This window comes from Oratosquilla oratoria, chromosome 1 (genome assembly GCF_046742065.1).
Source record: "Oratosquilla oratoria isolate Oo_2021 chromosome 1, ASM4674206v1, whole genome shotgun sequence".
Taxonomy (NCBI): domain Eukaryota; kingdom Metazoa; phylum Arthropoda; class Malacostraca; order Stomatopoda; family Squillidae; genus Oratosquilla; species Oratosquilla oratoria.
The window spans coordinates 85,125,535-85,143,680 of NC_134777.1; the positions used below are offsets into that span (position 1 = coordinate 85,125,535).

Consider the following 18,146-nt stretch of genomic DNA (forward strand, 5'->3'; position numbering starts at 1 on the left):
GAATTGTGGCCCCTTTCTGAGGCAAAAAGCCGCAGGTCATACACCGAAAAATACGGTAATTAAGAGACAAATACTCAAAATGGGAAGAAATGATATGTGGAGTTCCACAAGGGTCGGTGCTGGCTCCAATCATGTTTGTCATATACATAAATGACATGGATGAAGGAGCTGAATGTTATATGAATTTCTTCATAGATGACGCAGAAATATTGAAGAAAGTAAGAACAGAAGAGGACTGTGATTCATTACAATCTGACCTGGACAAAATCTGGAAATGGACTCAAAAGTGGGAAGTGAACTTCAATATCAAGAAGTGTAGCATAATGAAGTTTGGAAAAAGTAAAAACAGAATTTAAAAAAATTATAAATCTGGTAGAGAAGAAATAAAAAAAAGTGCACTCAGAAAGGGAGTAATAATTAGCAAAGACATGACACTGGACAAACATATAAACAAAATGGTCGAAGAAACCTTCAACCTATTAAGGTCAATGAAAGTGGCATTTGATTACTTGGATGAAGAAATTAATAAAAAAAAATATGTTACATTGATTAGACCAAAACTGGAATACGCAGCGACACTATGGACACCCAGTACTAAAAAGAATATAAGGAAACTAGAAAGAATACAGAGAGCAACAACAAAGTTGGCACCAGCTCTTTCCAAATTAACATATGAACAAAGATTATCCAAATTGGAACTACCAACACTGGAGCAGAGAAGAGAAAGAGGTGATCTACTGACTATATTTAGAATCATGAAAGGAATGGAAATCCTTGATAGAAATTATTTACTAAAAAATTACAATGGAAAAACAAGAGATCAAGAGAAGAAACTCAAAAAGGATAACTATGGAAGAGATCGGAAAAAGAATAGCTTTTCACACAGAGTGGGAATATCTGGAATAACTTAGATAAAGAAAAAGTGTGCAAATACTATTCACGATTTTAAGCAAAAAAGTGATGCTGAAAGATACAAAAACGGGTCACCACGAGGATGGCTCCCTTCCCGTGTAATACAACTAGGTAAATACAATCTCCTCTTAGCATCCATTCCCAAATGTCTATTTCTCAATCTACATTCTACCTCTACCCCCACTCCTCCCTTTCCTGCCACATTTGCACCCAAGTACAGGTAAACGTCGACTTACGATGGCATTAGGTTTCGATAGAGCCATCGTAAGACGATTTCATCGTAAGTCGATCCCCAATTTGTGTATCACTGTTCCGTGGTCACTGTACCTAGCCTACCTGTATATTAACCACCAGAGATACTGAATATAGCCTATTAAACATGTACAGTAGTTTATTTAATTATTTTTATCCTTTTTACCATATTCAAACACTATAATATGTATTTTCAGTACGGAACTTAAATCTCGCGGGCAGCAGCCAATGCCAGCCGTACGACGTGACGTAATAATACTCGCATCATAAAATATAGTCACCGCTTATATCGATCGTTCTCTCTTTCACCCGCGAATTTTGAAAACCACAGAGAATGGGATTCAGGCACATTTGAGAGAATGTAAAAACACAGGGGCGACTACAATAAATATAATCAAGACGCCAATATGGCAGCGTTGCGAATCCACTTGCTCCTCATGACGCCTACGTGTGCGGCACCGTATGGAAGGGGTTAAATTATCATATCGTCGTCGTCGTCGTCGTCATCGTAAAGTCGAACAATCGTAAGTCGCGGCCATCGTAAGTCGACGTTTACCTGTATCTAAAAATATCCACTTCCTTCAATCTCTCTCCCTTAATACTCAATTCCAGTCTGCTGCCACTCTCTCCCCTTGTATATCTCATCACCTTACTTTTACATAGATATATTAAAGTTTTTTTCCCCCCTAATAAAGGAGGTAGCCAAATAACAAAGGCATAAAAACCACTCCAACCCATTCTATCCCTATCACGCTCCACTCCTCTCCACCCTCTTTCCTCCCTCTTATCTTGGCACCTCCTGGATGACGGGTCATCCCTGCATCTTGTCCACTGCCCTGGGTCAGAAGCAGTGTCGCAAGACAGCACATCCACAGCAAGGCTGCTTCATCCATCCCCTCATGCAGAAAAGGAGATGGGGAGAAATCCCTTCACACTGCGTCAAATTTTTCTTATACTCCCTCACCCCCCATTCCCAACCCATTCCACCTCATGGTTCATAACATCATCTATATACAAACATTCTCCATTCACCCCTGTCTTCTGTCCTCTCCCATCCTTCCTCAACAGACTTCCCCTCTTCTCCAAAGCCCCTTTTACCCCATCCATCCATCTCATCCTAGGTTGACCCTTCATGTTCACTACTTCCACACCTCTTTTACTAGTCTTTCTTCACTCATTCTTTCCATGTGTCCAAACCATCCTAATACTCTTTCATTAACCATATCTCCCAGCTCTATTTCCACCCACGTTCTCCTCCTCACCTCCTCGTTTCTCACTCTATTCAGCCTAGTAGCCCCTATCATACTTGTCAGACACCTCATTCAAACACATTCAAGCTCCTCTCTTATGTTTCATGTTTCTGCCCCATGCAGTGCTGTTGGCACAATCCCTTCATACAATCTCCTCTTAGCATCCATTCTCAAATGTCTTTCTCATCACACTTTTTAATACACCAAGGCATTTACTTGCTTCTCTTAACCTACATTCTACCTCCACCTCAACTTCTCCCTTTCCTACCACATTTGCACCCAAGTATCTAAAGCTATCCACTTCCTCCAGTCTCTCTCCCTTAACCACTTCACTCTGGGCCAAAATCTCGCGGGCAGCATTAGCTGCCAGACGTACGATGTTGCGTCATAATACTCGCACCATAAAAAATAGTCACCGCTTATATCGATCGTTCTCTCTTTCACCCGTGAATTTTGATAACCATAGAAAATGTGATGAAGCCAGTTTAGAGAGTATGTCAGTTACGCAGGGACTACAATAAATATGATCAAGATGCCGATATGGCAGCCTTGCGTATCCACTTGCTCCTCATGCCACCTACGTAGGCGGCACCATATGGAAGAGGTTAATACTCACTTCCAGTCTGCTGCCACTTTCACCCCTTGTACATCTCATCACTTTACTTTTACCCAAATTTATCTTCAACTTCCTTCTTTCACACACTTTCCCAAACTCTGTCACTAACTTTCTCAATCCCTCCTCTGATCCTGCTATAAGCAGTGTCATCCACAAACAACAGCTGGCTTATCTCCCATTTTTCTCCACTTTCTTTAACCATTTCCAATCACTGACCGACTACCCTTGCATTTACCTCTCGCACCACCCCATCCATGTATAAATTGAACAGCCAGGGTGACATAACACATCCCTGATGAAGTCCCACCTTTACCTCAAACCACTCACTCTCTCCATTTCTAATCCTGACACATGCTTTACTACTCTAGTAAAAACTCTTGACAGCTCCTAAAAGCTTTCCTCCTATCCCATATATCTGCAATATCTCCCACAGTTCTTTCCTTTCTACCCTGTTGTAAGCCTTTTCCAAATCCATAAAAGCCCAAAAAACATCCTTACCTTTTCCTATAGCTTTCTCACATATCTCTTACCATGAAAATCTGATCTACGCAACCTCTACTTGTCCTAAACCCACACTGTTCCTCACCAATTACTCCATCTGTTCCTCTCCTAATCCTCTCAATCATGACCCTCCCATGAGCCTTCCCAACTACACATAACAAGATGATCCCTCTGAAACTACTACATTCACACTTGTCCCCTTTACCCTTGTAAAGTGGAACTATACAGGCACTCCTCCAGTTCTACGGCAATCTACCCTCGCTCCAGCAAACATTAAATAACCTCACCAGCCAGTCCACCATCACTGTACCTCTTTTTTTCAGGCATTCTGCATGACATTCATCCAGACCAGGTGCCTTACCTGCTCTCATCATCTTAACAACTACCTTCACTTCATCCTTACTTTTACCTACATTTATCTTCAACTTCCTTCTTTCACACACCTTCCCAAACTCTGTCACTAATTTCCTCAATCCCTCCTCTGATTATGACAGTGACGGGTAATCAAAGAAAAAGAAAACTGGGTGAGATAAAAAAAAAAGCATTGTGGTTTATGGTATCAAAGAAAAACATAATGTACACAAATACCAAAGAGAAAAAGAAGAGAAAGAAATTGCAAAGGAAATACTGAAAGTGGTTTATTACAAGGGTCAAGAGCTGGAGAAGGAAACTGATGACATGCATAGTATGGGCACATACTCTAAAGAAAAAACTATAGGACTCAAATGATAGCTAAATAGATAGTATCAAAAGCAGTAAAACTAGCTAACAGTGAAAATTACAAAAATGTGTGGATAAAAAAGGAAATGAGCAATGAGGAAATAGAAAAAGATAAGGCACTAAGAAATGAAGCAAATGAAAAAGAGAGAGAGAGGAATGGAGACTGATTTTTTTTTTTTGAGAGAGAGAGAGGGAGAGAGAGAGAGCACTGGATCTTAGACTACGAAAATGGTACATCAGACAAAAGGAAACATAAACCAAAAAAAGAGAAGAAAAGAAAAAATTAAAAGTGGCATACACAAACATGGACAGTATGATTTCTGAAATGAATGCATTAAACGACTATTTGTTAATAGAGAAACCAGACATAATGGGAAGTGTGGAGACAAAATTGAAAGGTCCTATACCATTAAGTATGGTGGGACAAGGTCTGTACAACCAATGGTCAAAAACTAGAATGGATAAACAGGGGGACGAGTCATGTTATTGACTAGAAAGGTCTTATATGTGATAAAGATATCAGAAGGTAAGGATAATGTGGAAATGATCACAATTAAAGTTGAAAATAGTATTATGAAAAACAGAAAATTTGTAGATGGAGGAAACATACTAATTATGGGTGACTTTAATGCAAAGAAAATAAATTGTGAAGAAATAAAAATAAAAAGTGGAGAGGAACTCTGGGGCAACATTCTACTGGATTTGACCATTGATTATACATTGACTCAATGGGTCAAGGAAAACACTAGATGTAGAAACAATGAAGAACCATTGAGACTAGGCTTGATATTCACTTCTGAGCCTGAAATCATGGACAAAATGAATTACAAGACACCAATTGGTAAGATTGACCACATACTAATAGACTTTGAACTTAACCACTTCCATACGATGATGCCTACATAGGCATCATGAGGAGCAAGTGGGTACGCGAGGATGCCGATATCGGCGTCTTCATTATGCATATTGTAGTTGTACCTGCGTGACCCCCATACTCTGTAAACTGGCTTCATCATATTTTCTATGGTTATAAAAATTCACGGGTGAAAGAGAATGAGCAATACAGCGGTAACTTTATTTTTTATAATGCGAGTATTATGACGCAACATTGCACGTCTAGCAGCTAATGCTGCCCGCGAGATTTTGGCCCGTATTGAAGGGGTTAAGAACAAAATGATGTGAGAAGAAATGAGAAACATAAAGAAGGAAGATTAATGTACAACAAAATGGACTTTGTAAAACTTTTTCAAAACGCTAACTGGGAAAAATTTTCAAATGAAGAAACAAAGATGGAAGAGAAATGGAACACATTTCAAGAAAAATACAAGGAAGGAACAAATAAATATGTCCCAAAGAGAAACAAAAAAGGGTTGACATAAAGTGTTGGTATAACAAAAAGTGTAGTGATGCTAAAAATAGAACAAACCACAGCCTGGAAAAGATGGAAAAAAAAAAAAAAAAAAAAAAAAACCACATGGCAAACATATATCAAACAAAGAAATGAATACGTAGATATACTTAGAGAAGAAAAAAGAAACTACAAAAAAGATATAATAGACATATGAAAAGACCAACCTAAACTATTTTACAGATATGTAAATGACAAACTAAAAGACGAACATGAAATAGTGAAACTGTGTGAAGGAAATAAAGAATATATAGAGGGTGTAGGAATGCCTGAAGTAATGACCAGGCACTTTAGGTCTGTATTTACAATTGAAAGCTCACAAATTTGGGATGAAGGACAGTGAGAAAGATCCCCCAAAATGAAAGAAATAACAGTGACACAGAAAGACATATGGGCCTGATGGAATTGCAAACTGGATATTGAAAGAATGTATAGATGAACTTACAGACAAAATACATAAGATAATTGACTTCTCACTCAAAGAGGGAAAAGTTCCACAAGACTGGAAAAATGCAGATATTGTACCAATATACAAAGGAGGGGACAAAGAAAATCCAACAAATTATGAACCGGTATCCCTTACAAGCATACATACATACATATACCAAGCCTTTTTCCCCCTTACAAGGGAGGTAGCCAAAAAGGGAAAGGCACAAAATCATTTCCACCCATTCCATCCCTGAATACACTCCACACCCCTCCACCCTCCCTCTTATCTTAGCACCTCCTGGATGACGGGTCATCCCTGCACCTTGTCCACTGCCCTGGGTCAGAAGCAGTGTCGCAAGACACAGCACATCCACAGCAAGGCCGCTTCATTAAATCGGCGACCCCCCTCTCCGTCCCCCCATGCATAAAAGGAGAAGACAGGGAGAAATCCCTTCAGGTTGTGTCAAATTTTGCTCACACATACTACCTCACCCCCAATCCCCCGCCCATTCCACCTCATGCATCACAACATCATCCATATACAACCATTCTCCATTCACCCCTGTCTTCTGTCCTCTCCCATCCTTCCTCAACAGACATTCCCCTCTTCCCCAAAGCCCCCTTCACCCCATCCATCCACCTCATCCTAGGACGTCCCCTCATGTTCACTCCCTCCACATCTGCCTTCCATACCTCTTTTACTAGTCTTTCTTCACTCATTCTTTCCATGTGTCCAAACCATCCTAATACTCTTTCATCAACCCTATCTCCCAACTCCCTTTCCACCCCCGTTCTTCTCCTCACCTCCTCATTTCTCACTCTATCTAGCCTAGTAACCCCCATCATACTTCTCAGACACCTCATCTCAAACACATTCAAACTCCTTCTCTCTTCCTCTCTTATGTTCCATGTTTCTGCCCCATACAGTGCTGTTGGCACAATCACTCCTTCATACAGTCTCCTCTTAGCATCCATTCCCAAATGTCTATTCCTCATTACACTCTTCAATCCACCAAGGCATTTACTCGCTTCTCTCAATCTACATTCTACCTCCACATTACAAGCACAATTGCAAAAATATGCAAAAAAGTTTTTAAAAATAAATGGATTAAACACTTGGAAGAAAACAATATACTAAACCATAAATAATTTGGATTTAGAAGTGGAAGATCATGTACTACAAACTTAATATGCTTTCACTCAAGATTAATAGAAATAATACAAGAAAAAGACGGATGGACAGATGGTGTTTTCTTGGACTTACAAAAGGTTTTTGACAAAGTACTACACAAAATGCTACTAAGAAAAATTGAAACAATAGGTGGAATACAAGGAAAATTATTGGAATGGATGAAAGATTTCTTGAGCGGAAGAAAAATGAGGGTGGTACTTAGAAACGAACTCGAATTGGGAAAATATGATAAGTGGAGTCCCCCAAGGCTCTGTATTGGCTCCAATAATGTTTATGGATGCAAGAGTGGAATGTTATATGAGCTTCTTTGTAGATGATGCGTAACTATTAACCCATTCAACTCCGATGACAAGATGTCTTGTCATTTGGTCATAAAAAAAAATCATAAAACACCAAAATGTTTGATCAAACACCAGAAAAATGTGACGTCAGTCCTCGCTTCGCTGCGAGCGAAGCGAGGATTGACGTCATATTTTTCTGGTGTTTGATCAAACATTTTGGTGTTTTATGATTTTTTGTTTTATTTGACCAAATGACAAGACATCTTGTCATCGGAGTTGAATGGGTTTAAAGAGAGTAGGTACAGAGGAAGACTGCAAATCTTTCCAAAAAGACCTGGACAAAGTCTGGAAATGGAGTCAGGAGAGTGATGTGAACTTCAACATTAAGAAATGTAGTATAATGGAATTTGGAAAAAGCAAAAATAGAATATTGGGTCAGTATAAAATTGGTACAAGGAAGTTAAAAAAGTAAACTCAGAAAAGGACCTAGGAGTAACTATCACCAATGACATGACACCAGACAAACATATCAACAAATTAGTCAGAGAAACTTTCAATTTATTAAGATCAATGAAAGTAGCCTTTGACTACATGGATGAAGAAGTGAAAGGAAATACTAGTTACTAGTTACAAAATTGGAATATACAGCATCACTATGATCACCTAGTACCAAAAAAACAAAAAAAAAAACATAAAGAAACTAGAAAGAATTCCAAGAGCAACGACAAAGATGGCACCAACACTGCAATTCAACATACAAAGATTGGATAAACTAAATTTACCAACCCTGGAACAAAGAGAAAGAGGTGATTTGCTAACCATTTACAGAATTATGAAGGGGATGGAAATTCTTGATAGTTATGACTTACTAAAATGGGACAGAAGAAAAACAAGAGGACATGAGAAGAAACTTAAGAAAGACAGCTACAGAAGCGGTCTGAAAGAGAATAGCTTCCCACACAGTGATAGATATCTGGAACAAACTTAATGAGGAAACAGTGAGTGCTGAAACTACCGTATTTTCCGGCTTAAAATGCGCACCCATGCACTTCGTTATCTCAGTACACAGATAGCGCGCACCGACGTATAACGCGCATGCCAGGAAAAGTCACTGGTGGCTAAAGCTCGTGAACTGCATGTATGCGACTCCTGCTTGCGTTGGTCCATTGTTTTGTGGGAAATTTGAGCCATGAAAAGTTTATTGAATACAAAATGTACATGAAAAATTTCGGATTTTTACAGAAAAATTGTAATTTACTATCCTGAGGGAATAATTCATCTTACAAGTTTTTATCACCGTGTTCAAGTTTTTATCACCGTGTACAAGTTTTTATCGCCATGCAGCAACTATGTTTCGGTTCATAAGTGTCTTTACTGAAGTGACGTTTAGTTTAACAAACTCTCACAAGAGGGTGTTTAGTGTAGGCTAGATTGGCAATAGAACTGTCAATCTCGGCCCTGATCTCGCGTATTCCGGGTGAGCTAAAACGGCCAACGTTCATGATGTTGGTACCAGTGCTGTTTTACGGATCCCAAATATTTGCATAGACTACGATAATTAATGTTAGTAAAAATAAACCAATGAAATAACGGCGATTAATTACTTAGTATCATGTGAACGAGGTTACATGGAGAAGTATTTTTCATTGGCTAGAGCCACCGCTGAGAAATCTGTTGATTTGTCACTAAATTAAGTGTCAGTTTAGGCATCAATCAGCACACAACTAAGAAAAAGTCGGAACTACATGTACCAGTATATGACTCATGTTGTGCGTTGGTCCCTTATTACTTTGTAGGAAATATGATCTAAAAAAGTTTATTGGAAGTAAAATATACAGAAAAATTTCGGGATTTTTACAGAAAAATTTTCATGTTATATCTTGAGGAAATAATTCGTCTTTACCATTTTTTATTTAATACTGAAACAAATTACAGACTGTTTCGTTTTAGCTTTGAACCTACAATGACAGTGGTGAAATAGGACAGTCTCTCATTGAGGTGACGTTTAGTTAATATAACTCCCGAAAGAGGGTGTTGTAGTCAGGTGTTTGACACGAGTTTATGAACGGCCGCAACGGAATTTGTACCGTACCTAAAGTGAAGCAACAAAACCAACATAAAAATTCAAACTAGGATGCTGTGAACATGGGCAAATATCATGAATATTGATCATGTTTCATGGTGTTTAGGCCTATTTAAACATGAAAAATAAGATTCGATAGATACCTACCTATACCAAATATTTATATAGCCCATGCTGGCGTATTCTTTCATGTCACCATGGCTGTTCTTCTTGTTCTCACGGAACGTCACGGAGAAGTGTGCCGTCCCGACTTTGTGACGGCCAACATCGTCACGTTGTTGTGAAAAAAAAATTACACACACAGCCGCAGAATTTTTATCGTAGGCCGTAGATAATGCGCACCACCGGATAACGCGCACCCCCCATTTTTAGGCCCTTCCAACGGAAAAAAGTCGCGCACTATACGCCGGAAAATATGGTATACATGACTTTAAGAAAAAAAATGGATGTGGAGAGATACAATAGTGGGTCACTACAAGCATAGCTCTCTACCTGTAAAATACAACTAGGTAAAATACATACGAGTACACACTACACAAGCCCTTCAACAAAAACCTCCAAACTCAATACTCCAACAACCTCTCCAGAAATAAGCCCCATATGAAAAACCCTTCCCTCATCTGACATGAATCATACCAGTATGCCTACTCTTAAGAGATCATCCAGCATTAAAACAATATTAACCAAGAATAGACCTGGCCACAGATTCAAACTTCCCCCAGATGCAACCACCACAATAAGGACACAGAAAACTTCATACTACAATGCCCCACACTAACAATCCCTACATAACAACACAATATAACTTCCCACCTGGATGCTGTTGCCAGTTACCTGAAAGCCACACGTCATCTGCTAAAGCAACCAGGGGCAATGGATTGATCTTAAGAACTACACTCAACTACACTTCCACAGCATGGACCCTAACAATCAACAAAAAATAGATACCTTACAAAATATATGAAATAAAAAATTGAAAATTATAACAGGGTGCACCATAACCACCCCAATAGAATATTTGTATTCAGAAACTAAAATCCTCTCCATAGAATGCATGAAAATTATACACAATACACCCATCTCATTATATTACACAAATATAACCAATTGAATAAGAAAAAACACACTAGTAGCACACTACTTAAACATCTACAAGAATCTAACACCTGTACCACACAATACACCCACACAAAAACTCATTCAAACCAGATCACAAAACAAGCTTTTCACAACCACTCCAAGCTCCCTACTCCATCAAACCTCCACCCACCCCAACATCATCCCCACAGAAAAATCCCTTCTATGAAAAACAAGAACCACACTGGTACACTTGAGTTCAGGTCACCATCCAGCATAAAGGCAGTACCAGTACAGAATAGGATTGGCTAGAGAGACATAATGCTCCAGAAGCAACCAACACACAAATGACATTTAATATTTTATCTTGCAATCCCTCATCTTAGTCATACCCAGGCCATAACAATATTTCTTCCTTGAGTGATTTATGAGCCAGTCCAGTGGTTGTTACCAATTACCTGGGAGCTGTGGGTCTCCTGTAGGAAAAATCTGGTATATGAAGTTGATTCCCCAGCAAGTAACTTCCCCTGACATATTAAGTTCACCCTCTCTCCAAACACGAACAACAAAGGAAACCATATGATCACTTTCCGATAAAGACCATACTTGATTGACAACATAAAGACTACATACAAGAAGATATAAATTACAAAGTAAATTAGCTAGAGTATAATGAGGAAAAAGGGACCTTTGCCGCTGCTTAATTTCTATTAATAGACAGTAGCACAGTAAAGAAGACTGCAGTGATCATAAGAAGGCAAGCAAGACTTATTCCAAGAAGCTATAGGAATCAAATAAAACCCAACTATAAACCAAAAATAGCCACTCTAGAGAGAAAAAAATAAAACTAAGTTGAAACCTATCACTGGGATAAAAGCACATATTACTCACTTCTCAATTTTTGTGCCTGAATTACTTTTTGCAAATGATGTGGCCTCCTCCATTGTAGAGGAAAGTTCTTTCATCATTTCACATTCAAATTCATCTTCAGTGCTTTTCTTTATTTCTGTCAACTTGTTCTGAGTTTCTGTAAAAATAATAAAAATAATAATAAATGATAATACATACATACATATACCAAAGGCTTTTCCCCTTACAAGGGAGGTAGCCAAAAAACAAAGGCATAGAAACCACTCTCACCCATTCCATTCCCTACATACTCCACTCCCCTCTACCCTCTTCCCTCCCTCTTATCTTGGCATCTCCTGGATGACGGGTCATCCCTGCATCTTGTCCACTGCCCTGGGTCAGAGGCAGTGCCATCTGAGGTATTGGCTACAAGTTATTGTGGCAAAGTAGCATGCAACTGATACTTTAGGGTCTATATGGGGCACCCCTATAGACCAGAGTCAATCATTCTGTGATAGAGGAAATCTTTGTTCATAAAGAAATGATGACACTTATTCTACTGTGACTGTCCCTCTGTTATGCTGTCCCCCAACCCCTTATTACTGTCCAGTACCATTTCTCTGAATATTCATTTCCTTTTTTTCATCTAGCCCTGTGGTGGGGGAAAAGAATGCTGCCACAAGGTCTTCCCACTTGAGTTGTACGAGGTGACAAAAAATGGGACAAGGAATCCTGCTACCTGTAGCCCCAAAGGGGACATTCCTACATCCTAGGACTTCTCACCTGTTTTGGAGGCATTTTAAAGGCACAAACAGTACAATACCAAGGGGTAGGTGCCGAAAGAAGGACCAGTTGTGCACACAAGAAACAAAGATGGCAGGAGGAGACACAACACAATGTGTGAATGGTGACATCAGCAAGATGGCAGTGTAGGATTTAATTTTCCATGCAATAATGGACACCAATGTGCCCGCATAAATAGCAACAAGATTTTCCCCATAACTTGACCGCATAAATAGAATTGATGCTGAGAGATACAAAGACGGGTCACCATGAGCATAGCTCTCTTCCTGTACAATACTACTAGGTAAATACACGTAAATAGAGGTACCACTGTAACAATAAACAATAACAATGATGATAATAACAATAATAATCATAGATGGTAAGTCGCTTGGTTTGGATGGATGATATAGAATGTCTGGCAAAAGGAGGATTGGTTAGAATAGATTGTCTAGTGAGGTTGTTTAATGTATGTATATGGGAGGGAAGTATGCCACCGGACTGGAGTAGTTGTATAATTAACTTTACAATGAAAAAGGGGACAAATATGAATGTAGTAGTTTTAGAGGGATCAGTTTGATACCTGTAGTTAGCCAGGGATAAGGGTGTTAATTGGGGGTACTGACTACGTGTTATCATACTGTAAGGACTGCATGGTGGCATTCAGCCGATGCTTTGGGGACTGTTTTCAGGTATCCATATAGACTGGAACCACATACCATTTGTGAATGTTAGAGTAAAATCTGTACTCAAAGATAAATTATGCTTCTTTTGTACTACAACTGTCCCTACTTTGTGCTGTCCTTTAACACTTCTATGAATACATCTTTTTATCCCTGGCAATGGTGGGAAGAGAATTGTGTCACTATGTATGTTCATCTTACAAAAACTCAAAACATATGCACATCTTGGAGGAGCATGCCAACCAAAACCACTACAACTTGGGTCATTAAATGTGTGTGGTTGTGGTACAGGAGAGTAAAAAGGAAGAGAATGGCAGTCTGTGAGATGGAAGAAAGTTGAAAAGGGGCAATTTTGAGTGTGGGAATGTGGTGGGGAGAGTGTTGGGAATGATGAAGGGGCAAGGGTGATTGATTGACTGATTGATTTACAAGTTATAGTGCCACGACATCTAAGTCATATGGCACCATTTATTCTATTTCTAAAAGTTACAAAGATGGTAGGCTGAAACTTAAATTCTAGGTAAAATATCTGGTATGGTAAAATATATAAATAATTTGATAAATAAAAAGGTATCAAAACTCTGATTATGAAAAATAGGAGATGGGGTGAGTAAAAAAGATTAAAAACATTCAGAAGTGGAGCTATAATTTTTCTAAAAGGACAATGTTCTCTACAAACTTGAGTATCTCATGTCCCAGAGAAAGGGTCTTCTTTTCTATTATCTGCAAGATGCAGAATACTTCTTCCTCATTGTTGTTTGCAAGCAATGTTGCAGGGGGCAGCAGTGAAACAGGTTGGATGATTCACGCGTTTATTAATCAGTGGGTTATGCGTATATAGGAGCGCTAGGTGCGCACGGTAAGACAGACAGTTACCATGTGTCCATGTGCCCTTCACTACCAGGGTGAAGATATGTTGCCACACCTTGTACACATATAAAAAGGGGTCTTGTTGCCTGTGACCAAGGGGGTCCTTGTATGGAAAGCATCACTGATGGTCGGGGCACACCACAACACTATGGTACCCTGCTCTCTGCTACTATCTAAACCCAAAACACTATACCACATACCACACTTCCTCCCCCCTCCACCGTGCTCGTAAGACCATCGTGAGAGGTATACCTATTCGCAAATGGGGGCGAGGAGCAGGGGTGGGGGGGGGCCTGTGCACAAGGACTGGAGGTCCTCCACCAAAGGATGGGGATGCGATACATCGGTATATAGAAGCATTGGCAGGGCGATGTTGTAGTACAGCAGAATGGGAGGTGACTGGCAAGCTCGCCTAGCCTACAGGCATAAGAAGACCTTGCTGCACCAGTGAGTTAAGGTCTTCCTTCGTTTGAATCTGAAATTTGAACAGTATCAGCCTGGGCGTGTGGGCAGCGAGGGGCACCGCGTCGGCTTTCAGATGGATTCTCATGGGGGGACGCATCATCTTTCTTAGGGGGGTGGTGTGGGGGTCATCCTTGGAGACCAGCACATCGCTAAATTCTCACAGGAAATACTGTAATCGCAAGCAGTGTCCAGTGAGCTGTCAATGGGTAGCATTAGCTCAGCGCGCCTGTTCGTGTATGTCACCGCCAGGACAGACTTTGGGAAGTCAGGCGGGATTACAGCCAAGCCGAAGGAGAGGAGGGGTGTTTGGGCCTCCTTGTGAACCCATATGGCAACGTTGCAGTCCCTGTATCTGAGCATCAAGGTAGGGGTGGGGGTGGGGATGGGGGGGGGCATGTGAGATATGTCGGCCACGTGTGTCAGTGCCAAGAGCGGCGGCTGTTGGCTCTGGATATCTCCAAGATGCCCAGGTGCTGAGTGCCTATCACTGTGATGTCTGCACCTGTGTCAGGCAGCATACGGATGCATATGCTGATAGGTGGCAGAGGGCAATTGGCCAGAAGTGTCCCACTGCAGGAGGGGGGGCATGTGTGATATATCGGCCACGTACATCGGCAGCTATAAGCTGGTGTTGGATATCCCCAACATGCCTTGGTGCCGAGTGCCTATCACATTGATGTCTGCACCTGTGTCAGGCAGCATACGGATGTGGATGCTGACAGGTAGTGGAGGGTGATTACTGTCAGACATCCTGGGAGAAGGTGTGGGGGGGCGCTGAGGCAGGGGTGTGTGCACCTGGCATGGAGCCCTTTGGCATGCCGACAAAGCGCATGAGTGTGGGTCCTCCTTAACATCCGAGCCTGTCACCTTCAATTCCTCGTGTGAGTGGTAGTTGGTCACTACCTCCTGCAGAGACGTATTGCAGCGAGGGAGCCGAGGCATTGTACGAGTTCGGCTGGGTGGGCATGGCTTACGTGGGTCAGCTGGGCTCTGTGCACGGGTTGCTGTCGGGGTGGGTAGTGGTCGGTGACCAAGGGAGTGGGATAAGGCCCCTTTGTTCGCACCACCATGTGTCCAACGAAAGCACGTCACACTGCTGCATGGCATTTCACGGTCCAACATGCACACTGTTGCACTGCACTCACAATCCAGCATGTACACTGTCGCCTATTTGCCTAGTTCCTCTGGCGCTTCATGTACACTCCACTGATTCGCATAATGTCCAGTGTTTCCTGTTGCAAGTTGCAAGCAATTGCATGCAATCCTACTCACTGCACCATGTCTGCAATGTTGTAGGGGGGCAGCAGTGAAACAGGTTGGATGATTCATGTGTTTATTAATCAATGGGTTATGCATACATGGGAGTGCTAGATGCAGACAGGAATCGACTGACGTGGGGGGAGAGTCCTTCGCTACACAGCGGCGAAGAGATGTTGCCACACCTAGTACACATATGAAAAGGGGCCTTGTTGGCCGTGACCAAGGGGGTCCTTGTACAGGTAGCGTCAGTGCTGGTCGGGGCATGCTACAACACTGGTATCCTACTCTATACCAAAGCACTATACCACATACCACAATTGCAACCACAGGAGAGGTATTGTTCTTGCATGTCCATCAGACTGGGATGCTCAAATAGGATGTGTCATACTGTTAGGGGGGACTAGGGAGTCATCGCAGAATGGTTGTGTATTGTTTTTGCACACACTATTGTTATGTCTAGTATGTTCCATACATCTAATATTGTGGGGAAAGATGTTGTTTTTCAGGTCTCTTCTATAACTGTCCTTTTTGAACTTCCATGTCCTCTTGTGTTTCTCACACACACGGAACCGCGAACACCTTCGTCGTCGCTGAGCCCCAAAGAAGAGTATAAATGACGAAAAAGGAAACTGGGTTTGTATTGTAAGGGAGGGGAGAAATCGTGAGTGTCCGTAATGATATCTCCGCAGTGTTAGTTAATTGTATTAAGGAAGAATTCACAAAAATGAAGGAAAATAACGAAAAGTCGGACTCGAAAGGAAACTGGGAACATCTGGTAACGACATGACGAACCCCGATGTAAACAAATATTTCATCATGCCGACTACCACTAGGGAGTATCACAAAGATGCTTTTTCTGGATTTAATAAGTATGAAAGCAGGAGTCTAAGTCGTATCTTAGAGATAGAGAGGGAAATGACCAAAAATAGGATACGGTGGGAGAATGAAATTATGGAATCAAGAAACAAAATTGTTGGATTAATGGACTGCCTAGCGCAAGCAAACGTGGATATCTCTGACCTGAGGAGAACTAACTTGGACCTGAGAAATGACATTAAGGAATTGAAAAAGGAAATAAGAGAGCTGAAGAGTGATAATGAAAAGAAAAGAATTAATGATACTACCTATAGCAAAAACTTAAAAACAGAGGTAAGTAACAAAATAAAGGAAATAACTGATAAAATCAAAGAACTTAGATGAGGAAAGTATCCAAAAGATTAAGAAATGGAAGGAAAACATTGAAAATAAAGAAATTGCTTTCAAAGAAATAATCCAACAACAAATGCAGGATAATGCAAAAGACACAATTATCCAAGTAATTAATGAAAAAGCAAATTGGGTCAGAGACACAGTGGATAGGAAAAAATGTATTGTGGTATATGGGCTAAAAGAAAAACATGGTTTGACGAGATTCATGAGAGAAAAAGAAGAAAAAGAGACGGCAATAGAAATCTTAAAAGAAGTTCATGAGGGAGCGCAAGATGCAGGTAAAGACTTTGAAGAAACATATAGGATCGGTCGCTATTCTAAGGATAGAAATCGACCCCTAAAGATAAAACTAAGATCACAAATGGCAGTAGAAGACATATTTGAAAAAGTAGGTAACTTGGCAAGGAGTGAAAAATACAATAAGATATGGATAAAAAGGGAAATGAGTACTGAGGAATTAGAAAAAGAAAAGACACTAAGAGATGAAGCAAAGGAAAAAAATGTAAAAAGAACAGAGACAGAAAGCAAAGAATTCCATTGGAGAGTAATCGGCATGAGACTGAGGAAATGGTACATAAGAATGGGCGAACCAAAGACAGAAAAAAAAATGGAGAGAGAAGAAAATTGCAAGTGGCCTATACCAACATCAACAGATTAATTTCAAGACTGAACGAACTTAATGATTACCTGCCAGAAGAAAAGCCAGACATAATGGGAATTGTGGAGACTAAACTAAGGGGTGAAATACCATCCATCGATGTTGGAAATGGACTACAGGTATATAATTACTGGTTTAAAATCAAGAGACAAGAAACAGGGAGGAGAAACCATATTTTTGGCCAAGAAAAACTTGAATGTGACAAAAATAGCAGAGGGCAAAGGTAATGTAGAATTGTTCATGATAAAAGTCGAAGACAAGAACATGAAAAGTAGAAAGTTTGTGGTGACTTATGTGCCCCCAAAAATGAACGCTTGGAAAGAGAATGAGCATACAAAAATGTTAGAGGATACAAGACAATCATTAAACAAGATACTAATGGGAGGGGGTAATCTGGTAATTATGGGGGACTTCAATTGCAAAGAAATTTGTTGGGAAAACATGACAGTGCGAGGAGACAACTTGTTGGGTAATGTACTACTAGATATGACCATGGAATACACAATGACCTAGTGGGTCAGTGAAAACACCAGATACAGAAACGAGGAGCCATTCAAAACTAGATTTAATATTTACAACAGAACTTGAAATTGTGGATAAAATCCAATAAAAGACACCAATTGGAAAGTGTGACCATATACTCATTGA

The 18,146-nt window shown here is 40.4% G+C and overlaps 1 protein-coding gene across 1 annotated transcript in view; it reads right to left on the reverse strand.

The window, feature by feature from the left end:
• The window catches only part of LOC143018990 (E2F-associated phosphoprotein-like), a 191,062-nt gene that overhangs the window by 107,856 nt on the left and 65,060 nt on the right, over window positions 1-18,146 (reverse strand). The window contains exon 4 of the mRNA XM_076174718.1: window positions 11,613-11,748. Coding sequence (XP_076030833.1) covers window positions 11,613-11,748 — 136 coding nt within the window. The remainder of the gene's footprint in view (window positions 1-11,612; window positions 11,749-18,146) is intronic.